This window comes from Drosophila virilis, chromosome 4 (assembly GCF_030788295.1).
Source record: "Drosophila virilis strain 15010-1051.87 chromosome 4, Dvir_AGI_RSII-ME, whole genome shotgun sequence".
In the NCBI taxonomy this organism is placed as follows: Eukaryota; Metazoa; Arthropoda; class Insecta; order Diptera; family Drosophilidae; genus Drosophila; species Drosophila virilis.
The window spans coordinates 5618119-5645971 of NC_091546.1; the positions used below are offsets into that span (position 1 = coordinate 5618119).

General features: G+C 39.5%; 2 protein-coding genes across 5 annotated transcripts in view; both read right to left on the reverse strand.

The window, feature by feature from the left end:
• The window catches only part of bru1 (bruno 1), a 135003-nt gene that overhangs the window by 25466 nt on the left and 81684 nt on the right, over positions 1 to 27853 (reverse strand). For 3 of the 4 annotated variants that reach the window (XR_011416753.1, XR_004304739.2, XM_070209313.1), the window contains 3 exons: positions 24256 to 24704; positions 16282 to 16364; positions 12675 to 12723 (listed from right to left, as the gene is read on the reverse strand). Coding sequence is in view for 1 of the 4 variants with exons in the window: in XM_070209313.1 (XP_070065414.1) it covers positions 12675 to 12723; positions 16282 to 16364; positions 24256 to 24704 (581 nt within the window). In the remaining 3 variants the exon portion in view is untranslated. Of the gene's footprint in view, positions 1 to 12674; positions 12724 to 16281; positions 16365 to 24255; positions 24705 to 24974; positions 25376 to 27853 lie in introns of those variants that run through there. The other variant, XR_011416754.1, reaches the window with a different exon arrangement.
• Positions 3548 to 4693, reverse strand: LOC116651712 (uncharacterized). The gene is made up of 2 exons (XM_032438646.2): positions 4324 to 4693; positions 3548 to 4046 (listed from the first exon to the last, which is right to left on the reverse strand). Exons 1-2 carry the CDS (start codon positions 4691 to 4693, stop codon positions 3919 to 3921), a joined length of 498 nt encoding a protein of 165 aa, XP_032294537.1. The 3' UTR covers positions 3548 to 3918.

Here is a 27853-nt window from a genome sequence, read left to right on the forward strand (position 1 = left end):
ATAATGGGTTTCTGTGTCGGAACTTTCAACTTCCTTTATTGCATTTTATGGGTTTGGTGGGGTTATTCTTCTTCTTTTTTTTTTTGGGACTTCGTTTAAGGATATTAGGATGTAGGATGTAGGATGTAGGCATGTGTCCTGCCTGTAGGTTATGATTATGACATCGAACGACGTTAAGGTCGATTTTTTTTTATTATGCAAGAAATTGAATTATGCGACGCATTCGAAATGCGTAAACATGTGACATTTATGCAAATAGAGTTTGGTTTATGGTAAAATGGGGAGGGAGTACAAAATACGAAAAAATGGAACACACAACTTGTCTGGGATATAATAGTGAAATTTTATTAAAATTGATGTTATGTGAAGATATTTTGAGCAGTCATGTGCCAATTGAACTAATTTAAAGACAATTGAATTCACATATGATAATAATGTTCATAATATCATAAATATGCTAAATGAGAGAAATTGCTAATAGTTTCTTTTTTCTTTCTTTTCAGCGTAAGATAGGCGATGAAAATGTGAGAAAGAGGTAGGGAAATGTTTAAACGTAATTATATATTTTAAAAAAATCTTACTTAAGAAGCGCGTAGAAAGGCAACGCTTAAGGGAAACATTACGAAAAAAGAAAGGCAATTGAGATTGAGAGAGAAAGAGTTGAGAATAAGAGGCAACGGGTGAGAGAAAAATATTAACAGGCCTCTTACAATAGAAAATCATCGTCAATACCCAAAATTAGTGACAGTGGTGAAGCAGCAAGCTTCCTGCTTCAACTGGTTACTCCATAAAATAGCACTAAACCTAGAGATTTAATGGCTGGTCGGTCACACTCCAAACTCCTAGCTGACATTCCAAAGATATCTGCAAGCAGACAAACGTCATTCACTTGGACACTCAGTCAGTCGGGTAGTGAGTCACCCAGTCAGTCAGTCAGTCAGTCAGTCAGTCAGCGAGTGCAGCAATCATTCACTCAGACTTGCACAGTCTGCCACTCAAAGCCAGATGCCAGGCGTTCAGTTCAGTTGCCGCTTCTGTGGTCTCTTCCAGCGAGTGTCACGCTGTATCCTGGCGCCAAGGCAGGAACAGAGGGGCAGGGGCCACAGCCTCGAGACAAGGCGCGGCAACGGCGATAGCGAGGTCGACTCAGTTCGCGCTGGCTGCACGCGTTGAGGCAAACAAAGTGTGAAGTATTTCAGTAAAAACCAATTCATTTGCATAAAATGGCAACTAGCCGGGGCAACTGGAAATGCAGCCGGAACCAGGAGCAGTGTCCGCGTCGTCGTGGATTAGAAACGGGACACGGCAGACGCTTCACAACTATCTCAGCGGGTGGTATGCGGGCACGCACACACACACGCACACACACACACTCACGGCAGGCTGTATGTGGGTAAATGGCACACGCGCGCGCCAAATGTGAAAGTGCATTAGGCAACAACAGCAGGGGGGTCGGCCAGGGTGGTTTTTGGGGCTAAAAACTTTATGCAGGCCATAGGCAATGTGGTTTTTGTGGCCGAGTTCTGCTGCATGGCCCATAACCCAGAGCCAGGCAACCAGATCCTATGAGAGACATTCGCCTCACCGCCTGCTGCGTTTTTGGGTCAAAGCAATTAAAGGTTATAAATTTGTGTGTGTGCGAAAAATTACATTTTTTATGCGCCTCGCACAACACACACAAACACACACACACACAGCTCGTTTAAATAGCCAAGAGATCGGCTTGGTTGGGGCTTGGGTAATGGGGTCTAAAATGGGATGCCTGTCACGTGCTGGCTACGTGGCCAGTTCATTTGGCGTTTAATTTAGCAGAAAATTAAAGTCCAGTTAAAATTTGCATGCCAGTTTGCCAGTTAGATTTATGAAGTGCCAGCAGAATGCAGTTAGAAAATTTATAAAGGGATGACAGCTGCATATATTATAGAGAGTAGATGTGGCGTTTTCGGGAAGAGGTAAAATTATCGACACAACTATCGATTTCATTTGTAATATTATCGATAGACACAATGGACAATGAAAACTGTTGTCTGCAAGTATTTAAGAAAACCCTCAATATAATCGATTCTTCAAATAGTCATCAAGTAAAAGTAATATTAGTAAATATCGGATATCTGTGCAATATTTTACGCTAATTTTTGAAAAGCAGTGACTAAGACAAAGCTACATGCATGAACTAGCCCAGATTTCGAAGCAACATACCTCTCAGCCAAAAATTGAATCTTTTATTTATGTTGTTTAAACAAATGATTTTAGCAAAAAACTGTGAAATATAATTGAAAAGATGGCTTCATTATACTCAGTAGGCACAAGTAGCGGCCAAATATTTTTAAAGTTTAAGAGTTAATATCATTAAAATGCGTCCACACACACACATAACCCGGGTTATTGTTAAGCATATGAACTGACTTGCTCAGTATCTCAGTGCACCTGTTCATAACATTTTCATGGATTTATCGCCCGCATGATATTGTGTCAACATGCTTCCGGCTCAATTTTAAATTTTAATGTCAATTAACCAGAAGCGTTTTTATGAACTTTACGCGTTGATGACATACTTTACCGTATGTCGCAACCCCCACAGTTTCGCATTGCCCCGCATCATGCACAATTTTTTGTTTGTCGTCGCTTTTTCGCATTTAAAGACAAAAGAAACATATGCCAAACATATTAAAAATCATGTCAATGGCATTGTCTGGCGCACACCTGACATGACGAGAGCACGCCCACTGGCAATGCGCCCGCCCACTTGGCCACAATTTACACTTGACTTTAACATCATTAACACGCACACACACACGCACACACTTTGAGCTCTGGTGCAGTTTGTATTTTTCTCCTTTTGTCGGTTAAAGTTAACAAAAACAATCTGTGCCCGACGTTTGGCCAACTAAGAGATAAGAGGAGAGAGAGAGTGTGCGTGTGTATCTCAATGTGAAAGTAGCTAAAGTGTGCATGTGTGTGTTTGGGGCTGGATGTGTGTGTGTGTTTCTGTGTGCCTGCATTGACATGTGCGTGCTGCTGGCACGACACTTTAGCTGTTTGAAATACTCAGGTTCAGAGCCGGCAACCGGCTCAGGATTCAGAACTCAGGCTGAGGCTTAAAATTAAACTCAGTTTCCTGGTCCTGTCATTGTCAACACATCTTTGCTGTTGCTGACATATATAGCATAAGTGAACATTTATATTTTACACTTAATGTTGTGTTTAACAGTGCGTGAAATTCTCAATTCAACTGACGCACAACACTCGATAAAGTAGTGATGCGTGTGTGAATAAATGTATATCTGAGCAAAGTTGAGAAGCACTTGGCGAAAGTCAACAAATGTGTGTTCATATTTTGTAAGGGAGTAAACAAAACTATGGCTAAACACATTATAAATTATTTTACCAATGGAATAAATTTATTTTTAATTCTATTTAATAAAGTGCTCGCTTGCACATTAAAACACTTTGCTATCAGAAACAAAAAAAAAATTTGTGGAGTTTATAATTCAATTTTTGATACATTAATGCATATAGAAATTCAATTTAAATTGTTCTGCTAATTTCCAAATAAGCTCAAAATTCCACTAATATATGTAAAAAAAAGTTTTTAAAATTCGCTTTTAATGTTTCTAACTACTCTTAATATTTTGGGACAAATGTTCAAATGTTTTCACTTTCAAGTCCTACAAACATTTATTGTTGCTTATTGGTTTGTTTAAATCCTCTGAAAAGCGCACTCCAATTTGATTGATATTCCCTTCAAGTCTCAAATGCCAATGCAGTCTGATACCTGGCAACATCATTTAGTCAAATTGAAGGCAAATCCCATGCCCGGTTTCAGCTTGTTTGGCAACAAAAGTCTCGCGCGCTGTTTTGGGCCATTTACTTAATGACAACTGCTTGGCAATTTTGGAGGCCAATAAATTGCTTTAATTACCCCATTTTAAAGGCAACCAATGAGGGGCAGAGCCAAAGTGCGCCAGCGAGGTAGTGTAGGGGATTGTAATGTGCATGTAAGTTGGTGCCAGAGCAATTTGGACAGCTGCTGCTCCCAGGACACACTGAAACAAGGTAGATAACACTCAACATCAACAGACCATCAATAAGAGAGACAGGAGAGAGGGAAAGAGTGTGGGAGAGAGAGAGAGAGATGGACAGACAGAACAGAAGAGTTGAATGAAGATGGACAGGAGCTGTATAAGGCTTTATGTAGAGTCGTTGGAACTGGAGCTGTAGCTGGAGCTGGAGGTGGTTGGTGAAGAAGGAGATGGAGCAACTGCTGTTCCTGGCTGGCTGACTACCTGACTGGCTGCTGGCAATTGAGCGACTGTTGCATACCTGGCACTGTGTACGGTGATGGATGCGACGATGGCAACCAATATGCTGAATTTATTGGCGGATAGGATTTATGCGTGGCATGCGACCTGCAGGTTGCCAGCAATGATGACGATGCCGATGCCGATGACGATGACGATGACGATAACGACGTCGATGCCGATGCCGATGACGATGACAATGATGCGGAGGACAATGCCGCGATGTCGCTATTATTGGATAAATTCTCAATTACTGACGATAATTGACTGCTGCTGGCGTTGATGTTGCTGGCGTGAATGTTGCCGCTGCAGTTGCCATTCTCTGCTGCTGCTGTGTTGTTGCTGCCGCCTTGGCTATTTACGAAACCAATTGCAGCTGAATTATTTATCATGTCAGTTGGCGAGATGGCGACGGCGATTGGCGACGAAGAAGAGAAAATTCTTGAAAATACTTTACACTTATTTACACACACACACACACACACACACACAGATAGAGAGAGAGTGAGCACACACACACACGCAACACACACACACACAGAGCGAGCGTTAAAAACACACAAAAAGCTTCGAAATGCCGTTGTAGTGAAAAAGTATGTAAGTATCGAGTACTTTATAAATATATATATAGCGAATTGAGTGAGTGGAAATTCGTTAAGTAAATATCATAAATATTAAAAACGACAGCGTTGACTTTTAAACAATTAGCGTCAGGTTAACACTTCTTGCTTTTTTTTTTTTTTGATTTTTGTGTTCGTCTTGGTTTGATTTGATTATTTATATTTATTATTTTTTAGTTTTGAAACTAAAAACACGCAACGTTTTGCTTTAATTTTTGCTTTTTTTTTCTTTTTAGCCACGCACGTTCAACTTTGCATTGAAATATTTAACGTTTAACGCTTAACAATTAAAGTGAAACAAATAATAAATATTTTTAACTGATTTGCTATTTAACAACAATTAACATTTAGTTTTATTTCTTTGTCAGAATTGCACAGCGTGTTTTTTGGTTCGCACTTTTAGCGTGTTTTTAGCTTTTTGTCTTTGGTTCTAGACAGGCGCTGGCATCGAGTTTTCCTTCGGATTGCAGGCCATACGTCTGTCATGGGCTGCTTTTATAGATCGAATAGTTCGATTTGACTTGCCGCTATATATAGTTGGGACGTAAACAGGCAGATGTCAAAGCAGGAGACAAAAGGTGCCCAAAGAATTAAAAGAATTGATTCGCAAATGAGCAAAACGAAAGGTATTCGGCATTTAATTGCATAGAGTCCAAGTGGAGAAAGACAGAATGAGATAGAAAGTTGGCATTGCTTTGCTCTTTATAGGGTGGGTCAGGGTTTGGGCCTACCAAGTCTCAGTTGTAAAAATATGGCCAACATATACTCTGTAACTAGATAGATACAAAGGTAGTAAAAATTTAACGTAGAAGCTCAAAAGCATATTTTTCGAATAAGTTAAAGTTAAGAAAAGGTTTATTGTATAAATATATTTATATTTATAAATACTTTCAAATGAATGTATACAATTTTAAATTTAAATTGTATTAAGAAACAAAAAGGTTCCTTTGATTTTAATAGATCGTTATAAAGGATAAATATATAATGAGAGGGATGCGTGGAGGAATAGAGAAATGTTAGGTTCTTCAAATACATATGCTACATTATTCGAAGAAGTTTTTTACCAAAATACTAAACATAATTAATGTTTTAGCAAGTGCTTTTTAGAGTTTACTTATGCTATTTTACAAAGAGTCTATGAAGAACAATTTGTTGTTTATAAAGCAACCAACTAAAGCTAGATTGGTATAGTATGTATGCATGTAGTATATAAAAATATTATCAACATTCAGCACGTAACAATTAATTAGTATTAGAATTGAAACTCACGGTAGTTGCTCGGCAATCAAACAATCTGCTAATTGATGACTTTGCCAGATATTTCAGGTTGTTGTTTTCAAGTGTCACCCTGTAGCAAGTAGTATTGTTTTTCGTTTCACTTTTGCGGCATGCGTCGTTGCATAGCGATTAAAATTTAATTTCAGACTAAATCGATTTATTTTGATTTTCTTTTTTCAATATATACATATATGTATATGTGTATATATATTGTTTTTCACTTTTCCCCAGCGGCGGCACAACAATGAAGCACAGTTCGCATGTCGCGCGGCCGGCATAAAAAACGCGTATATTGGCAAAAATCAAATGGCTAAAAATAAATTGACATCAATCAGTGGCGCAAAGAGAAAGGGGGGAGCAGCGGGCTGAAGGGTGCAGCACTGCAACTAATTAAGCGACGTCACATGCAGCAACAACAACAACAACCTCAACAACAACCAAAATGGATTGAAACAAAGAGAATGTCGCGTATTTTTGCTATTTAAATATCAAACGAATAAAAAAACCGACAACGTGCAAAAAATTGCGCAGAAATATTGGAATTTATTTCGAGCCGTTGCGTTTGCGACCGTTTCACGTTTTAGCGGCAACTAAACCAAGCTTTTATCATAGAGCAGTCCGACAGACACAAAATGCAAATCCAACACAGCAGCAGAAGCAGCAGCAGCAGCAGCTCATCCATCTAAAATCCCAACTCATCTCAAATCTCAACATTATCTATATGTCAAAAAGGTTCTGGGCGGACTTAACTGGAAAAACTTGATTTACAACTCTTGTTGTTGTGAAATTGTTGAGCTCTTTTTTAAATGACTTTTAATGTTAGTTTCTTGCTTATATGTATTCTTTGTTCATTTGCAAGTCTCTCAATAGTTGTTATTGTTGCTGCAGTTGTTGCTACTGTTGCTGTTGCTGCTAATGAGTTAATTAACACATTTTGCTTGGCGAGTTTTTAAGGTGAACTTCGTAATACTGTTTCGTGTGCGCTAATTATGATTAGAATCAAAATGTGAGAATGCGCACAAGAGCAAGATTTAGTTCGATCAAAGGAACATATATATATTTTTAGATATACACAGCTTAAAATGATAAAAAGTTATTAACAGAAGCTTTTAGAAAAGCTGCATTTTTGCATTTTTGCGTAGATTTCAAGTTTGGCAAATTATTTTCGTCATACATAAATTAAATGCCAAATTTTAGGTAAATAAACATATTCAATTGGAACTCCTGTCGAAAATATAAACATTTAATTATCTTATTAACAATAAATAAAAGACTACATAAAATAGAAGCTTTAAATTAAGCTCTTTTCATATATATAGCTGAACATAATTCATAAAATATTCGCTTTAGATTAATCCTTTCTTATAAACGCATTTTTGTTTTCATTGATTTGCCAAGCACATGTAAAATATGCAAGAAAAACCGTCAATGAAAAATGCAAATACAAATGTTGTATAAACTTGGCTCAAGGCTCTGCAGCGACTGCTTCTACTTCTACTTCTACTTCTACTTCACAATTGCCTTCCGGTAATTTTTAGCCACATTTTACATTTCAACGCGACAACACACAAGCAACACACCAACGCACACACACACACACATGCACACTCATTTATGTGTACTTGACTTGCCATAATGGCTAATTTGAATTTTTATCATGTTTACAAGCAAACAATACGTGCATCATCATCATCGCTGAGGAAGTCGAGAGACCACATCACACCTTCCCCCGCTTTCTATATTATCGCAGTTCCTACTTGCGCGAACCTCGCACAACATTTGCATATCGATTTCATATGCGGCAATATACCGACGCTCCTTCCCCCCTCCCCCGCCCCGTACCATTTCGCGTACAAATGCAAATACAATCCATTTTGAATATTTTCTTGGGAGCGCGTTCGCAAATTGTGTGGAATAACCATGAAAATGTTTACATGTCTGCCTGCCTTTTGCTGCTTACTGCTTGCCGTTTGCCGTTCGCTGGTTACTTACTGCATTTCTGGCGCGCCCTCAAGTATGCAGCGCCAAAAATATAAAAAAGGGAAAACACATTTGACATTACGTATTTGCAAATTTAATAACACCCCTCAAATATGACGGGGGTGTTCGGCGAAAAGAAAAATAAATATATTGACCGTGCAATACACTGTTCGCAGAGTGTAAACACAGTGGAAAACTGTTGGAAATTGTTGTAAATAATCATGGTAGGAAAATAGCTTCAAAACTGTAAAAGAAAACTATTTACTAACTGCTTGGGTATGGTTTAAAAATGTCAAAGACTGTGCTTTACTTCGACTGCGACAGAATGTGACTTACAAACTGTGTCAAGAATTTATTTTGTGTAAAAATAATTTAAGTAGCTCATCTGCTAAAGTAAAACAATCAGCTTAAGACGCTGACTTTTAAACTGTAAGCGGAAAACTATTTATATTGGTAGATATATCGTGTCATATTTGTCATATTGGTCTGTAGGAACCTCTTACACATCAACCAATATACCCTATTCCACTTAATAAGCGGAGCATGAAAACCTGACGCCAGCAAACTTGACATCGTCTCTGGGGCGCTTCATCGTTGTCTGTTTGAAGTTTGCTCGCATGCAAATTGCACTGATTACCACGTTGCACTTTTCTTTCTGCCATTTTACCACCTCGCTCACTCTTTTGCACTCTTTCTCTCTCTCTCTCTCTCTCTCTCTCTCGGCTCTTCCTTTTACTCTTTAGCTCTTTGCTTACTCATTTGATTTGGTTGCATTTTGTCTGGCACTTTTCATGTTTTCTACTTAAGTAAACCTAATGCAAATCGCCTTTATTGCAGACACTTTTTCTTTGGTCTATTGTTTAGCTGCCCCCCTCCCCACTTGCCTATCCCGACCACTTTTAACACTTGACGTATTTATGTACACCCAACCCCGCCTGCACAGTCTTTGTTTTGGTTTGAAGTTTATGGGACAGGGTCAGCACCATAAAATTTAACTACATTTGCTGCAATTCATGTGGAAATGAGGCGTCATTTGTTGGGTCTTTAGAAGGCTACAAGAAATTTGTAATAGCGTGCTGGCACTCTAGATTATACAAGAGTGTGCCTCGCACTGTACTTAAGTGTAATAGGCACAATTTGATGGGGTGAAGATCAAGAATTTTTGATAGCTTTATGAGAGTGGGAAAGCCAGAAAATAAATACACACACCTGAGATATTTCTGGATCTTAATTTATATTGAAATCTACATACACAAGAAAATGCATTAAATAAATGTATACAGCATGCTTATTGCAATCGTTAGAACCGCTAGAGCCGGTTCGACGCTAAAATGGCGCCAGTGTTGGCTAATGAATAGTGAATTAAAGCAATGGAAACTGTTCAATAAAGCCTAAATTGCATAACAGCATAACATAAAAGGAGGCATCTCTGCTTTAACGCTAAAAGGAGCCAGTATTGGATAACGAATCAAAGTTAAAGCAATGGAAACTGTTCTACAACACTTAATTGCTGCAATTGCTAAGAGATTCATGCATGTATACCCCAAATTTAATTCAATCGTTACCCAACACTAACACCGCTATAAACGCTTTCAGTATTGTGATGACGAACAGCACAAGTCACAGGCTCATTGCCACACTCAATCGAGACAACTTGAGCACTTTCTTAGCCACTCTACTTCTTCTGGCTGCGGCACACTTTATATATATATATATATATATATACATATATATACCTTTCAAACTGCAAAGCTTTAACAGAAGAGCTCTCAACCAGCAACTGAAATAACACAAGAGTTGCACAGAAAACCCCAAAAACCAATCAAAGGTTGCTTCTGCTTGCCGCCGCCTGCTGCTTTGGCAACGACTGCCAAAAAGTATGCTACACTTTCTGCGACAGCAGCAGGACTATAAGGAGCAGCAGCAGCAGGATCCGCAGCAGGAAACAAAACTCGGCGACTCACTCAAGCATTTTATTAAATTGCCACCTTCCGTTTGTTGTTACGTTGGCTCCAACTGTTGTCTGCAACTGTCTCTTATTTTCGATTTCTAGGCATAAACCAACACACCGACACACCCGCACAGCCCCCCCCTCATCTCTTTGGAGACATTGTAAAATACAAAATATACAAAATAACGAGAAAAAAAAATCGAGGAATATTTCTGCCATCTTTTTCTATTATATCGTTTCCGCTGTTTGGCATAAATTTCAGTGCGGCGGCCAAAGTAAAACTTTTGCTATTTTTTATGCTTATTGCGAGTTTTCTTTACGATTTTTTTTTTCCGTGTTATTTTTTGAGGTTAAAGTGCCAAAGCCCACGAATATAAAATACTAGAAAAACACAAAAAACTACGAAACAATAATATAAAAAACAAAAAACATTGAAAAAATAAGCGAAATCGTGTAGTTTTTGGCTTTGTTGAGATATTGAAATGCGATTGGGGCAAGCAGCGACTCGGTACATGCACATCAACTATATATATTTATATATATACATAAATATATATATATCTGAACGAGTAGAATGTCTATAATGCGGCAAACGTTGGAGTTTGTCCAAAATGCATTTGCATTGCCATCGCTTTAGGCGCATTGCGGGCGTTTCGCCTTTTAAGCTTATCTAAAATTGAAATTCAAACACGACGCAACAATAAAAAAAAAACACTTGCTTTCAAAGCTGCTTTTAGTCAAGTTAATTATAGCTTTTTAACCAGAGGGGTTTAGGGAAAAGCAAAAAGAAAAAACTAACTTACGTAATGCATTGCCTAATGCATTGTAAGCTCCAGGGCTAATAGGTTTTTCCATGACGTATATTTGAGCTATTAAAGGAATTACATTTTCCATTTGCGATGTCTAACGTTGAAACCCGAAGCAAAGTAGTTGAAACCAAGCGATTGTATAGCATGTCTTCAATTTAATCGATAACAATTTCGATAAGTAATTTCATAAAAGTTCGCTGCCAATCGTTTAAAGATGAGTCACTGGAAGAGACGCTTTTCAATTTGCCGGCTACTTCGACGCTGCCTTTAACAGTTTGTTTTTTACCCTCCATTATGCTCATACGCTATTCTAACTGATATTCATTAAAAATTTGTGCATCCCCATTAAAAAAGCAGCCAGAAAATAGACAAGGAAATGGTTTGCGATGGAGCGGCCAACAAAAAATTAAGCATACTCCATGTTAAACAAGCGTAATTATACGCACAGCAACAACGGAGACAGCAGCAGCAGCGGCAGCGGTCGGGGGGTAAACCGGATGCAGTTGGTAGAAGCCGCATGTCGAAAACTTTTTTTTTTTAAACTTCGCTCGCTGGCAGCAAACGCTACAACTTGTTAACAATACGCGCCGCTAGAGGTCGCCAATTAAAATTTGTATGCAGCTACCCACGATCTCTCTCTGTGTGTGCGTGTGTGTGAGAGAGTGGGTGTGTGAGGGTTGTATGTGTGGAAAAGTCAACATTTTTGTGGTCACTTAAGCAGATTAATTTCATGGGTATAATTAAAAAAAGAAGCCGCCGCCGAAGCGTGCGTGGAGCGAGGGAAGATAGTAGGCAAGCTGGCAACGAAATAAAAAAAAAATTAACATAAATTAAATTTTTGCGCAGAAACTTTATTTTAATTCATGTTTTTTTTTTTTTTTATCGCTGTCGCTGTTAAACAATTTTGCAGCGCGGTGCACATAATTGATGGTTTTTAATTAACTGCCAAGTGACCGACACGCAACTGACAGAGGCCAAAAAAAAAAATAAAAAGAAGGCGGGGCGAGAGAATAAAAACCAAAGAGTGAAGTGCCAGTGCCTGGCAAAAAATCCGTTGAAATGTTTAAAATGTGGCCTGTCCATCGCCAGCGTCACACAGAAGCCAAACCGGTGGCAGTTCACCCTCCTCCTGCACCCCCCCCCCCCCCTACGTTCATTGGGGCTGGCAACAAAAGCTGTCAAATGGAATTGCATGCTTTTAGGCTGTGTCAAACATTTGACATACAGTTTTGGAGCAGTTGGAAACGGCGACCAGAAAAACAAATACGCACACAAAATGAAAGTTTCGTGTTAAACTATTCAGCCAAATGCCTGGCTAGTTAGCTGGCAGTTGGAGCTCGCGACACTAACTATTAATCCATCAGTCAGTTTGAATCAAGGCTTGTTTTTCGTGCCGCTGTCAGAGTGCAAATCAGCTGACAGGCAGTTCAATTACTTTGCATTTGAACAAAAGCTTACCGGCTAAATGCCTAAACTATGTAGATTGATGACAGCAAAGCGTCGATAGATTTGACAGCATCTTGACAAGGAGTTGCAGAACCAAACTTATAAATTTAAATTTTTTTGGTGCTAGTTAAATATTTAACAGCTGGACGTAACAAGAGTAAAAACAATATGAGCCAAGAATAAGCTTGACTGCCTGTCAGCTTAATTGTTAAATTTATTGAAAAACATTTTGAAATTTTGCCAAATTTGACGTATTAAAATAAAATTCTTTAAAAAATGACTGACTTACCATTGCGATTTTCACTATCGGCGGGTTTCATTTGTATGGGGTGATACATCTGGAAATAGAGAAAATATAAAAGAAAACAATGAGCAGGTCTTCATTATGTAAAAAATTAAAATTGTAATTAATATATAAAATTTACAGTTGATAAATCTGAATTCAGTCAGTCCAATTTACACATAAGCTCTACCTATTTCGCTCCCCGCAACAACTCCCAATTTCGTACAAAATCCACTTATAATCCATTCTTATTCCGCGCTTTCTGTACAGATTTTACTTTTCACTAAAAATGCCAAGCATTTCGTTTTTTTTTTATGCCCACACTTAATTTGCCGTGTTAATCACATTTGATATATTGTGGCGCTATAAACGACGCAGCCGGCGATTAATTTGCCAAGCTCTTTGGCGCAATGCAACCAGCCAAAATTGGACAACAGACATGCAGCTATATATGCATGCATATATATATATATATATGTGTGTGTGTATATATATAGAGAAGTGGAGTCAATTTATATGGCGCTGCAGCGTGCTTGTTGTCCCGGTTTCCTCTAGTTTTTTTTTTCAACCTTCTGGTAGGCGCTTAAGCTGCATAATGAATGAATGCAGCAAAGAACCGACAAGCTGCTTCTAACTGGCCGCCAAATCCTCGACTAAAGCCAAACACATTTATTCAGCGGTCGTCGAGAAGAAGCAGCAGCAGCAGCAGCAACAACAAGTTAACTGGGCACCTTTTTGGTCGCCCCTCTCTTTCTCTCTCTCTCTCTCTATCTCTCTCTCCTTGTTGCCGTGAAAATCCTAAAATATGCGTTCGCATTTCCCTATTTTGCCGTTCCTCTGACTCCGCTTAGTTGCAGCCGCGTTTTAAATGTAATTTTTCGCACAGCGTCTTCTAATTAAAACAAGCTTAAAGCGCCCGCAAAACGTGCCGCAGCACGAGGTCAGGCGGGCAGGCCCCAAACGAGGCCGCATACCCAAGCACTTCCGTCGCCAAGTCCGCGCGGCTAATGGGCCGTGATTTATTGGCAACGGCGACAGTCTACGTTTATACGTTTATAAGGCAGCCATGTCCTTGTACGCAGCACCCTTTCGACACCCAGCTCTCGTCCTCTTGCCCTCTCGTCCTCTCTTGTCCGTCTCCGTCTCCGTCTGCGTCTCCCTGTCTTATTCGTTTTCTTTTTTAAGCTCGTAAATAATACACGCAACGCGACTTGTTACAAATTGCAGTCCAACTCAACCTGTTCCCGGCTATGCTGAACGCAGCCCTTTTTTTCTACTCGCTTTTTTTTTTAATGTGACGCCACGCCCCTTTTTATTTGACCAATTCCCTCATTTTTATGCAGGAAGTAGCAATTACCAGGGCAAACGCAGCCTTTTTAACGCCCCTAACTGCCTAACTAACTTAGACTGGAATCAGTCTAAGAATTTCTTGCCTTTTTCATGTAATTCTATCGTTATTCAACACTGAAAGTGTAAAGTCTATATTAAATAGTACAGAGCTATAATTCAAAGACGAAATTGACACTTTTGGATTTAATTGAAGTTTTTCAAATAAACATTTAGAAAACAACATGAATAATTTGTTGGGATGACAGCTAGTGTTGTTAAATACAAATTGAATGTAGAAGATTGCCTGTTCATAATAAATTCCGCTTATTTAAGCTTTGGTTTTATATGCCCAGTGTTGTAAAATTGTACTTGGATGAATTTCATTTCATTTCATTTCAATTTAAGTTGCAGTGTTGCATAACGCAAGTTGTCACTGTCAAAACTAAAGAGATCAAAGCTATCTCTATCTCGATACATTTAAATATATTCAAAATACTTTTAACAACTGTCAATTTGCTAAATTTCTATGGGAACGTTGTCAATTGGTGCCTTGCACATGCTCCAAAATGGGCACAAAGCGCAAGCTCTGCCACATTTCTTGTCAGTTGCTTATCCTTTTAACTATTCCTTTACCCGCTCTCTTCTATTTTTGCCCAGCTTTCTTAGCATTTGCTATGCCTTTCAATGGCAATTCTGTAAAAGAAATATCGCCGCGTAGCCACACAATTTTTGGCAGCGCACACGACATGTCACATTTTGAGCGTCAGACACAAAGCATTGTTATGCGGGGCTGCATAACCTATCCCAATACATATTCCCCTACTGCTTCCCCCTCCTCCTCCTTTGGGTAACTACATGACATACCAAATAATAATATTCATGCTGATTTGATGGCGCAATAGAAAATCCCAAACGTTGTTCGCTTTTCGCTGACGTTGTCTATGCTTAACCCTCCTGCAACCCGTTCTCTTCGCCACAACCCCTTTACCTATTGTTGCTGAGGGGTGGTTGGTAGTTGGACGAGGTCGGTTGCAGCGCCCAAGCGCAAATTGACATTTTTGTGCCTGTGGTTTTGGTTGACTTTGCAGGCAAAAAAAAACTTTTGGCGCGTGTCTTGTGCTAACAATTTTTCTCATTTTCTTTTTTTCAAGAATTTTTCATATTTTTTGTTGCATACTTTTAAGCTGCCAGGACATAGGGCTAAACTTTGAATTTACTTGCATTTTATGCGGTTAGGGTTTGGGTTGGGGAGCGGCTTCGAACTTAGAGAGTGTTGCAAAAAACTTTATTGGAAAATAGCAAAATAACTGCAATGATTGTGGTATACCCTATAATAGTAACAGGGTCGTCCGAACGAAATATTGAACAGATACGCTGTTTGCAAGATTTCCCTAAGCCAACTTGTGCTCAATAAGCTTCTCTAAATATATCTAAAGTTTAGATGAATTACGACATTTCTATAGTCTACAGGGTATTGCAATAAGAGGTTTTAGTAAATTGAAACAAACAGGGTATTTGGAAAGTCGTCCCTTTTCAAATTAACTATTAATATGGAAATTCAGAAAAGGTTAGGGCGTAACTAGACAAGGTTCTTCTCATATTGTAATTTTTTCATAAAATTCCATAAAGTAAAGCTTATAGGGTATCTAGACAGTCGTTTCTCTCTATATTTATTTATTTATAATCGTACCAGAAAGTTCAAGAAACTGAACTAAGCAGTGTATCTAGACTGGTCGTCCTTCTCTAATTAGCGTTGATACCCTATATTTTATGAATATTATATTGAAAAGCTAACCGTGTATCTTCGACACACTAGTCACTCTCTAATTTTAATTTTCCATATAACTGTAATTGCCTCTATACCCTATGTTATACGAAAACTCAATAAGGAGTATCTAGACTGTCGTACCCCGAAATTCTTCGCATACATTTTTTGTGCTGCGTCAGTTCACGCGTCAGTCAATCTGTCAGTCACGCAGTCTGTTAGCCATAATGAAGGCAATGCGATGCCAAAATTCCTGGCAGCTATTTCCTGCAGTTGTTGTTGTTGTTGCTGCTGCTGCTGTGTTGCATGAATGCGTTTATGATAAGTTGATGCGGCAGACGATTTTTCGCGTTGCAAAAAAAAAAATAAAAGCTCGTTTCCAATTAAAAGCTAAAATCCTGTCTAAAACTTCACACGTTCGCATAAGCTATAAAAATCTAATCACAGGCAATAAATGTGTCGCAAGAAAATTATGTGATATTATAAAAGAGGAAAATACTTAGAAAAAATCAAACTTACCCCATTCAGCGTTTTCACGTTGTGCAGTGCGTCCTGAGCTTTCAGCGCGGCGCGGCGCGTATAAAAAGTAACAAAGCAACAACCTGCAAGATGGAGAGAGAGAGAGAGAGAGAGAGGGAGTTAGAATTAAAGTGTGAGCGTGCAAGATATATTAAGATTAGCATAAGGGTTAAATTGGAGTTTATTCTCGAGCGATGTCAGAAAAAGGTGGCAAGGAAATTATGAAAATTATTGTTATTAGCAGGCACGCAAAATGGCAGCAGCTGGGCAGGCGCTGTGGCAAAAGAAAGAGGGTGAGGGGGGGGGCGAATAAGAGGGCCTGGGGGAGGGGGCAACGCAAATGTGGCAACATAGCACAACTAAATTAAACATTATGACCAAAGCCTCGGCCCCCTTGCCACGACCTGCCCGCAAATAGCCAAAAATGTGTCGTGCCACGTTTGGGGCATGATTAAAGCAAGTGTGTTGCAAGTTGTAGCTGTTGCAAGCTAGGCGGGGTTGCTTTTGTGGGCAGGTGGCAAGCATATTTAAGCAGGCAAGCGATACTTAAAGAGTAGGGCACAACTTCTCAACGTTTACCATAGAGAGAAATATTAAAAATATTTGCAAAATAAAAACCTTTCGAAGAGAAACTAGTTCGCATAGAAACAGACAGACGGGCGGACAATGCGTTACTTAGTGCATGACAAACTTAAAATACCCTCTACAAGGGTATACAAAGTAATTTTTCTTCAACTTTTATCCTTTCTACAAATTTCGGTAAGTTTCTTCTTTTTCTCCGATCTTCATTTCCTAATCAAAATTGTGATACTCTACACGCAAGATTTTTGAAGCGGAACCAAATTGGAAAAACAAACTCTTACATGAGTACTATTTTTTCGTTTAGGAAATACGTCTGGGATAACCTTAAATAAAAGCCGACATTTATTGCTTTATGTGGCAAATACTTTTCACCTGACACATTTTATTCAAAAGTCAGTTGTCAGTGCGTAACTTTCCCAGGCTTTTCTTTTACCATATGCCCGAAATGTACTTCATTTTGTTTGCCTTTTTGCAGTTTACACCAAATCTGTGGCCCAACTATAACAGAGTACAAAAAAAAAGAAAAAAAGAAAAGCCTGACGCTTAGGCTTGTTGAATTTCAATTCCGGCTCGTGCACATATTCCATTTAACGTGGCTTGTTGCCCCCTTCCCCCCTTTTCACCCCTTTTATCAGGCGCCACCTTTTGCATGGAAGTCCATTTGAAATTCTGGCCATTGGATTCTGTATTTTGGCCTGGACGTCGCCGCCGCCGCCTAACTGTGAGTGGAAAACTTAATATGGCAATAGTTGCATAATGCAATTACCGGGCATATCGGCGGCGCTCGCTTCACCCAAGCGTAATGCGTTGCGGTGGACATGGCCCACGCAGACTAACCCCCGTCGCCCCCATCACACCCATCATTTAGCCCTGTTGAGGATGGGCTTTGAATCAACACACACACACACACACACACACACACACACACACACACACACACCTGCTCAACACTTGGGTAATTCAATCTGTCGCAGTTTTTATGCCGTCGCCGCCGCCGTCGCCGCCACCGTCGCGCACACACACACACACACACACACAGAGACACGCACTTGGCCATTTTTCAGAATTTTTCACATATTTGCAAATATTTTCATTTCTCGTTTTGCGTTTTTTTGATATCCGGTGGTGCAGGTTTAGGCAGAGAGAGAGAAATACCGACGCCATCGGCGCCACAACGGATGTGTGAGAAATATGCGTTTTTTTAAATCTACACGGAAAGCTTTCAGCTTTTAAAGTTTTTGTAAACGAGATCAACTTTAATGCCTCTTTTGTTTTACAGCACTCTACCTTAAATATACTTAATCTGCGGCCGAAAAAGCTCTTTATTAAAGCTCATTTTAAGCTTAAGCTTTACAATATGACGGATAAGTTGCTATACATGTGAATTGAGTAAGAAGACGAAGCTTAATTTCCACTGAAAGAGTAAATATGGCTATGTAAGCTTGAAAGCTTGCTGGAAGCTCGTCGAAAAGCTCACATAATTAAGGTTCAATATAAATGGAACAGTTCTTAATTTTAATCGTAAGCACATTAAAGCTAAACTCACATTAAAATAAAAATTAAAGCTTATCAGTATATATTGTAGATTTTTATTCAGTCCGCAAGCTTACAGTGTACTTTCAGAAAATTTCTTTTAAGAAAAATTTCATTGAGCGGCTAAAACAGAAAAGCTCATTAAAGCCAAATACACACTAAAATTACAAATAAAAGCTATTCCGTTTATATGGACATTGGATAAAATGCAGCCACTAACGAACTTTAATCTTTTAAGTTTCGCCCTGAACTGAAGCAAACAAATATCGCATTTCACTTAACCCCAAATGAAATGAAATCGAAGGAAAATAAGAAAGAAAAAAAAGTAACTTGTGCAATCGCAGATTAAATATCACTTAAAATTAAACTAGCGTTAAATGTAACAAATGAAAGAAAATCGAAACGATTTCAAATGCAATAAAATATCGTGCAAGAAGTGAAAGAACAAACTGAGAAACCAAAGACGAAAACCAATCGCGCGATAACGAAGCAGAAGAAGAGAAAAAGACGAAGGCAGGCAGGCGGGCAGAAGGCGGAAGCAGAAGAGAAATCTCTCAATTCCCATTATGTGCATGTCAACTGCAGTTAGAATCAAAGCGCCAAAACAAGACGCAGGCTGGGGACCGAGAAGAGAGAAGGTGGTAGAGCGGGTTGCACTGGCTGAAGAGGGAGGGGAACAGTTGAGCTTTCGCTTGCTTGAGGGAACAATGCGATAAAGTAACAACAAAACTGGCGGCAAATGCTGAAAACGACATCCAGTCACGTTTTTGGACAAAAACTTAATCCTGGAACAGAAGAGGGGCGCGGTGGCTTCCGACTTACGGGCGTGCGTGTGCATGTGTGTCTGTGTGTGTGTGTGTGTGTGTGTGTGTGAAAGTGGGTTGGATTGGATTTTAAGATGTGAAATCGAGAGCCGCCGCTCGCGCCAGACACGACGTGCCAAAGTCCAGCAAAGGGGATAAACTATGGGATATATACATAAAGGATGTGCCGGGCGCACACGTAGACAGTGGGCGAAGAGAGAAAGAGAGAGAGGGAGAGAGAGCAGGATACGAATTAATCGAAGTTAAATAAATCAATGTCATTAAACTTTGGGGCAGAGATTTAGTGGCCGACTCCGAGTGCACACTAAACAGAAAGAGATAGCAACAAAGGCAGTTGCAACACACAGCAACAACAATAACAACAACTAAAGCAACTACAGCAAAATGCAATTTCAATCGAATTTAGTTTATGGCTCCCTTCTGTAACCCGCCCTCCCTCCTCCTCCACACCCTCACTTGGACCAAGCACAGATAACGCTCGACCTAGCGAAAGTGACAAACGTTTAGCAATAGTTCAGTGGGCGCCAAAAGTCATGACCAAAACCAAAAATGCCACAAGGACAAGAGTGTTAAAGTCAAGAATGATCGACTAGCAAATACCCTGTAATGTGTGAACTGTTAATACAGTAATGGTACTTATATAATGCACGTGCTTGGAATCAAGTATTAAGAGTGTTAAAGTCAAGAATGATCGACTAGCAAATACCCTGTAATGTGTGAACTGTTAATATAGTAATGGTACTGATATAATTCACACACTTGGAATAAAAACAAAGTTGTTTTTTTACTTTCGAAAGAATTTGACAAAAAGAAAGCATCAAAAATATTATTGACCTGTTGCATATTTCAGAATACCCCGACTAGTAGTCACTTCTAAAGACTCCAGGGTATCTCGCAGAACATTTAATTTTTGTGCTTAGAAGCTTCTTCAGCATATCTTCAAAATACCCCGTCTATTAACCATTTTTACAGGGTATAGGATGGAATAAAACAAACGAGTCTTTGAAATTGAAATGCTCTTTGAAAATTAAGTGAAATTTTATGCATTTTTCACGCTCGGCAAGCAGCTAAATAAAAATGTCAAGCACACAAAGTTGGAGGGCGGCAAGACCGGAAGGGAGGCAGAGAGACAGTGGGCGAGGCCGATGAAGGCGGCAGATAAGTGCGTCTCTTTTTCAGTTCTTTTTTTTCTGCTTCTTTCTTTTAGGTGACAGCGGACAGCTGGCCCAAGCACAGTTAGACGCAGAGCTTGACAATGGGCGCGGGGCAGGGGGAGGTGGAGGGCAGCGAGCTGCCCAAAATGAAGTTCTCAAGGCGGAGATGGGAAAAAAAAAACCAAAGTGGCAAGGGGCAGAACATCTTTTTCCTCTGTGGGTGAATTATAGTATTCGTTTTTTTTTTTTTATTTTCATATTTTTTTTTTTTTTTGTGATTCGGTCAGCGCAAGTTAAGTTTTTTATATGGTCATAAATCACATTTATAGAAAAGAATTTCAAGAACTGAGCTAAGGACAGGCAATAAAAGCTCTTAATAGCCTCAAGCGAACGCTCAAATGCGTTATTAAAGCTGTAAAAATATTTGATAATATATTTAATTTAAGTTGGGAAACTATTTTTATTGTATTATTTCAAATAGGGTTGTCACCGAGCTAAAAAAAAAAAGGTTACTGGAAAAGTTGTAATTACTAGAAAATCCTGTTTGCAATTATCCTGAACCGTTTATTAACTTATCCTTTAACTTTCATTCCCACATATTTCACATATTTTTAATTCTAAATTCAGTAAAAGGAATTTAACATTCGAGTCAAAGACATTAAACATGTTAATTCTAATTTCACAAATATTCTAATTTCTTTGCAGCTTCAATTTCCGAGGGTAACTAATTGAGTTATATTTGCCAAAATTAAATTTATTTGCATTGCGAGCAGTTTGTCATTCATTGACTTATTTATGGCACACCCTTGTCAAACGCACACGGTCCGCCTCTCAGGTTTGCCGCTCGACAAACTTTAGCTTAAAGCCCACAAAATTTACAACTTAAAAAAAGACGAGCCCATCAAATTAAATGCTTTGGCCAAAACACAGCTGTAAAGGTGTTTTACACCTGAACAAACTGAAAGAGAAGCGCACAGAGTTAACCCTTCTCACTCTCTCCCTCTCTTTCGCTCTTGTAGTTCCTTTGCTAACCGCAAGCGCTTATAAATTATGACGCTAGAGCTTAAACGCACCCTCGCACTCGCCCCCTCCTACGCTCTCTCCCTCTCATTCTCTCTCTCTCTTTCTAACACACACGCAGGCTGGCTGCTCTCGCCGCAGAGCAACAAGAACAACAAGCAAAGCGTAACCGCAATAAGAACACCCGCAAACAACATAGAAAATCCACTCGAAAAAGTAACTGGCCGCTAACGAAATTTAGTGTGAAAGAAAAACAAGTTTTTTGGCCAAAAAGGCATTAGCCCAGAAATAATAATAAAAGCCGCGGAGAGCGTCGAAACTTTTGCCGAAATGAAAAGGAAATTTTTTTTTATTTTATTCTCAATCGCGTGGGGGGGGGGGGGGGTGTGTGTGAGGGGCGTGGTGTTATTTACGACTTTCTGGCTCAGAGGTCATCGTCGCGCTTAAAAGTGTCATTTCCCATTTTTGGTAGCTGCAGCCGGCCAAGTTCTGTGCTGGCTTTTGGCTAAGCGTTTTACCATAAAAATGCAACAGCAAAGGCCAAACTGGATGGGCGAGGGTTGGGTAGGGGAGGCTGCATTGACAACTTTTTGTCGCAGCAAAAAGGACCAAGGTACAAAAAAATAACTGGCCAAAAGTGGGTTACAAGCCAGGCTAAATGGAAATGTTGTAGCAGGAAGTTGCAGCCAAAATAAAACTGCACATGAAAGGAAACGACAGAGAAGCGACTAAACAACAAAACTTCGGCAAGCGGCAAGAAAGTGCAAAAACTTTGTCCCCTCTGCACCAACGGACCACCCCTTGATACACACTTGCCAAAGGGGGTGTTTTAGCTTTGTCATGCATTGTGTAACGCATTAAATGGAAACCTGTAATATTCCTTATCCTAACTTTTCTAAATAAATCAGATATGTTAAGATGTCTCCTATCTCTTTCTCTCTCTCTCACCCATTCTCTCTTACTCTTTCTCTCTTTTTTCCACACTTGTTTTTCACTTTTTTTTTCTCTCTTGCTTTTCTGATTTTTTCTCTTCTCTCTTTCTCTCTCTTTTTCTCACGCTTTCTCTCGTCTATCTCTTTCTCCTTTCGTCCCTTTCTCTCTTCATCTCTCTCTTTCTCTCTCGTTTACTCTCTTGATTCTCTATATTTTTCTCCTCCTTTCTCCTTCGCTCTCTACATTCCTTTTAAAGTCACGCATTTGTTAGGGTATCTCAACTGCGACACTCAGCAGATAAAATGTTCTCTCCGATTTTATTTCTTATTCTCTATGCCGTTTTCGGGTCAGCGCTGAATACGCCACGCCCCTCTTTATTTTTGTTTGCCTTCTCGCATTTGACAGTTGCCTGGCATAAATAATAACTTTCAAATGCAATTTGTGTCGATTTGTGTTCGTGGCATGGCGCGCTTTTAAGCTCAAGTGATAAACAGCGACACACACACACACACACAAACACAGACACAGCAAACAGACAACACACATATGTGTAGGCAGGCACTTAGCCGAAAGCTGCTGCGTCCATTCGCACCACTCGCACTCTCTCAATCTCAGCGTCGCAGCAGCTCTCTCGCTGTCTCACTGTCATAAATCATCAACACAACGCGCCACTTAAGTGCGTCCTAAAACTGTTTGCGCTTTTACTTTGTCACACACACACACACACACACACACACACACTTACTCACTTACGAGTACCACGCCCATCGATGACAAGCTGACCATGCAAACGCCCACATTTCAAAGCAGCGGCCGACTGTCAACTGCAGCCCCACCAAAATGATAAAGGAAGCACGATTTTGTGTGTGTGAGAGAGAGAGGAAGAGAGGGGGCGGCCGAATAAGTGCTACAAAAGTTGGCTAAAACTAAATAAGCTGCTGACAATGGGCCGTATCTAAAAAATATCTATATATTAATATAGAAATAAATAAATGTACAAATAAAAATATGTTCGGACAAAAGGCCTAGACAATTGCTCACAATTGAAAATGCCGTTATGAATGCCAGAGAGCTAACGGAGAACGTTGCGGCAGCGCATCAATAGAAATGCTGGCTGACCATTTGGTCTGCCTGCAGTTAAGAGGCTTTTAAATTGCCTGCAAATGACAAGAGCAACAATGGGCAAAGTGAGCAGTCAAATCAAATGCTTTTGAGTTATATTTTTATTGAAGCTTCGCCTACAAAAAAAATGCACTCAATATCGCACGGTGCAGCACTTTGTTGTTTCTTTCATTTCTTTTAAACAGCAATGTTTTCTTTGCGTACAGCATTCAAATTCTCTCAAACAGCAGCTCAAGGCAATGAGCGCTCGAGTCAAATACAAATGGCGAACAAAAAGCAATTTGCTGATGAAATGAAATGGCAAAGCGCATGACATGCAATTAAAATACACACACACACACACGCACATTCAAAAGAGGCAGGCGAGAGATGTCATATACTTATGTTAGTGTGCATGTGTGTGTGTGTGTTTCTATCGTGGCTAATTTTAGCTCATTTACTTTAAGCTGTTGTGCGTGGGAGCGAGGCGGCAAGTCGGTGATATTGAGCTTTAGCGTTTACCGTTTTATTTATTTGTATACCCTTGCAGAGAGTATCTTTGATTGATCCTTCAACTTGAGCCGAATTTAATAAATAGCTGCGGGTTTTTGTATTCTCATCAATTGTATAACTACATAATGTTATATGGATGACCATTGAGCAACGGACAGTGTATAAATATATAGACTTTTATAATATATTTAATAAGCTCAACTATCATTATGGAAGATAAGTGAATTCAATAGATTTATGCTTGCAGGGTATTCAATCGTCGGTACACCGAGTAGAACTGCTTTCAAATATTTCTCTTTCTCGTTCGCACTCACCTTTGCTAATGCCCGTGGCCTTGTCGCGCAGCACATTTATCGAGTGCACCGGTCCGTATTCCTCAAACATTTCGCGCAGCTGAGCCTCGTCCATCGATTTGGGCACCTGGCCCACAAACATTTTAATGTTATCGGGATCGGGCTCCTTCTCACCATAGGTAACGACGGCCGTGTCCGGATCTAGGCGATAGCACGAATCATCGTCCATGCTGACAACATTGCGATTGGCGCTGCACGAATTGTTGTTGTTCATCAAGCTGCTGGACATGATGCTGTTGTTGGCGTTGTTGTTATTGCCGTTACCAAAGGGTGTGCCCGTTAGCGAATTGTTGCTGCCCACCAAGCTCGAGTTGTTGTTGTTGAGCAGCGACGAATTGTTGTTGCTATGTATGGGACTATTCGGTAGGCTGTTGGTAGCGCTGCTGCTCTTATCGCTCATACCAAATGCACTGCAACGACAAAGAGAGAACGTGAAGAGCATGAGTAAATGTTAACAGTTATAGTTGTGGATGGAATAGCCTATATAAAGAGAGTTAATAAAAGCATAGACTACATTGATTAACAGTTATAGTGTGGTAGATTTTGCTTCACATTCATTTCGAACGAAGGAGCAGCACATAAAGGGAGTAAATGTAAGTATAGCTTAAAAACAATATACAATATTTCGGTTAACAGTTATAGTTGTATAATTTGAGCACTTTTTTTTGCTCCATACTCACTCCATATACAAGTCGGTGCTTTTTTCGGAGAAATCGAAAATCATGCGGCGATTGCCCAAAAACGAAGTGCGACTGCTAAACATATTGTTTTTCTTATTACTTTTCTCGTTATAGTTTTTTTTTTTTTTTTTGTTTATTTTTCAACACTGTAAATCGATTACAACAAAGAGAATCGTGTACTAGAGTAAACAGACGCACACGGACAATAGTCAATTGTAAAAAAAAAAAAATAAGGAAACTTGCAAATTTTAATTTGTAAATCAATTTGTTTTTTAAAATATTTCCATGTAAACACTGCAACAAAATGCACGAATACAAAATGCACTAATTAAAATTTGGGCACAAAATTTTTCACGCACGCGCAACTCCTTTACACTTCCTTCTTTGGCAATCGTCCAAGAACAAATGAGCGAGCCATGCAGCCGAGCCTGCCAAAAAATCTGTGCGTCAAGGAGAGGAGAGGAGGAGTAAAGGGGAAGAATAGTGCGAGCGCAGCTTAAGCTTATGCAAAGCGCAGGTGCAGCGGTTTCAGCATAGGAGCGCACGCTAGACGACCGCTGCGCTCTCTCTCGCGCTCTCTTTCTCTCGCCCCCTCATTCTTTGAATGATTTTATCTGCTGCGCCTGATGAGGCAAAATTTTGAGTACTTTCTGCAGCACTTGTTCATTTCATGAGCTGAGCTTTATACTTAACTGTAGTTTATTATGTTTTCTTGAGTGTACATTAGATGTGTACCACAGTTTTGCTGCAAATCTTTTATTTTAAAATAGAACTTTAAGAATTATATGCCCATCTTACTCTCTTGCTTAAAGCTTTTAATTTTTCTTAGTCAACCTAGTTCTATTTACGATAAAAAATAAGGTGCGCACACGCCCAGCTATCAATTTACCTGTGCAGGTGCTTTAGTATCTAATCAGCATGGCCAGCAGGTCAGGTGTTTGAGCACTGAAATTGAACCATTTGTCGCTGTCTATTTGCAAATGGCCATTAGGTTAATGTTATTTGAGGGTTTTGCACGCTGAAAATTGTTGCGCAAACAAGAGAGTTCACTCAACTCGAAGCGCATTAAAAGCTTAGTAACTGACACCTGCACAAATAATCATAATCAAAACCGTTACCCTTGTGGCATATCATGTTACACTTGTAATTAAACAAAACAAAAGGCAGCCCGCCCTCACTTTGTTAAACTCAAACTTATGCGCTTTGACTCGCTGCTACCCGCCTTATAATTAAACGAACCGTTGTTTGCCCCTCTCTGCCCCGCTCTCTTACGCACACACACACACACACACACACACACACACACGCAAGTGCATGCTCATTTCATTTTGACTTCTAATTTCTTTACAAGTTTCGCTTTTGTGTAGCAAATTCTTTGTCTTTATCGCTGCTGTTGTTGTTGTTGTTGTTGTTGTTGTTGTTGTTGCTGCTGCTGCTTCTTCCACTCTTGAATTTTGCCGCTTGCTTTGTTGCATTTCGGAATTTGAACTTTGCGCTAGCTTTTGTTGTTGGCATTGTTGCAATTGTTGCCGTTTCTTTTGTATTTTATGCACACATCGAGGCAAACTTTGCAACTCCTTTGTACACTTCCGAAACTGTCTCATTTAACCCGCTCTTAGCTTTGGCATTGTTCTCTCTCCCTCTCTCTTCCATTTGAATGTGACTCATATTAAGAGCGCCTGCCATTTGACACAATTATTTCATTTCCTTTGCCCTGTTATGCCCTTTTGGCCCAATAAAACATTCAATTGCTGCAATTCTATTTAGAACTTTGCTGCTGAACTTTTCCAGCGAACACAGCATGCAACTGGCAAAACAGAAAAGGAAAAACAACAACAACGCAAAGCTTGTTGTGTGCATTTCTATCAAAGTTCTAACTGCAATTCATCTTCATCATCGTCAAGAAAATGAAGAGCACAAGCAACAAGCACAATATTGAGATCAACAACTGCAAAGTGTGTTCGTGTGTTCGCCTGTGTGTGTGTGTGTGTGTGTGTGTGTGTGTGTGTGTGCACACTGAAAACTTTTTAGTTCGACTATCGACTTAACAAGACTATCGCATTTATTTCGATACCCGTTACAGTTTACAAGTTTAATACCCTTTAAATATATGATAGCAGAGGGGTATATCGGTTTTAACAAACGCTTCGACAGTTTTTTTTATGTTATACATCATATATTTCCTTAATACCCTGTTATTAAGAAAGCAGGTACGTATATTGTTGCATTGAGAATATACGAATGTTTAATACCCTGGAGCGTATTTGCTAGTCTCAGCTAGCACAATTTTCATCCACATCTCGACTTTTTGCCCGAAGTTTGGATAATTTGTGCATGGAAAATTAAAAAAAAAATCAACTTTTGTTGCCCTGCTCAGTGCACATTTATCTTCATTTGTCTACACAGCAGAATTGCCAAAGAGGGAATGAAAAGAAAAAGAATATATATATAAATATATATGTATGTAACCCAACCCAAAGCTGTCAACAATTTACAGCCCAAATTATCCTGGGGGCAACCCAAAGGCCAAGACGAAAGTTGGCATCCAATTCGGACGTGAGACTCTGGCGCCCTCTCTCTCTCTCTCTCTTCTATTCGCACTTGAACTAGGAAAACATACTAATTTGCTTGATTACTCTAGAGTATAAGAGGGGGGCAGGCGGGCGATATTTGAAATCTATTAAAAAAGTTTCAAGTTGTAGGAAATGAGAATTGTGCTATCGGGCAGAGAAATCACTTGTCGCTCGGCGCTCGCTCTCATGACAGACAAAACGAAACAAAAGTCAAAGTAAGAGACAACAACGGGACTTGTAAAAAGGTAGTAAAAAGCGTAGTAGAAGTAGTAGAAACTGTGTGTGCGTAAGAGTAGTAGAAAATGT

Bases quoted from the DNA above. Each gene is read 5' to 3' on its own strand.
- LOC116651712 (XM_032438646.2), bottom strand. From the start codon at position 4,693: ATGATAAATAATTCAGCTGCAATTGGTTTCGTAAATAGCCAAGGCGGC. The intron at 4,047-4,323 runs GTATGCAACAGT...ACCTTGTTTCAG, and splicing joins ATCACCGTACACAGTGCCAG to TGTGTCCTGGGAGCAGCAGC.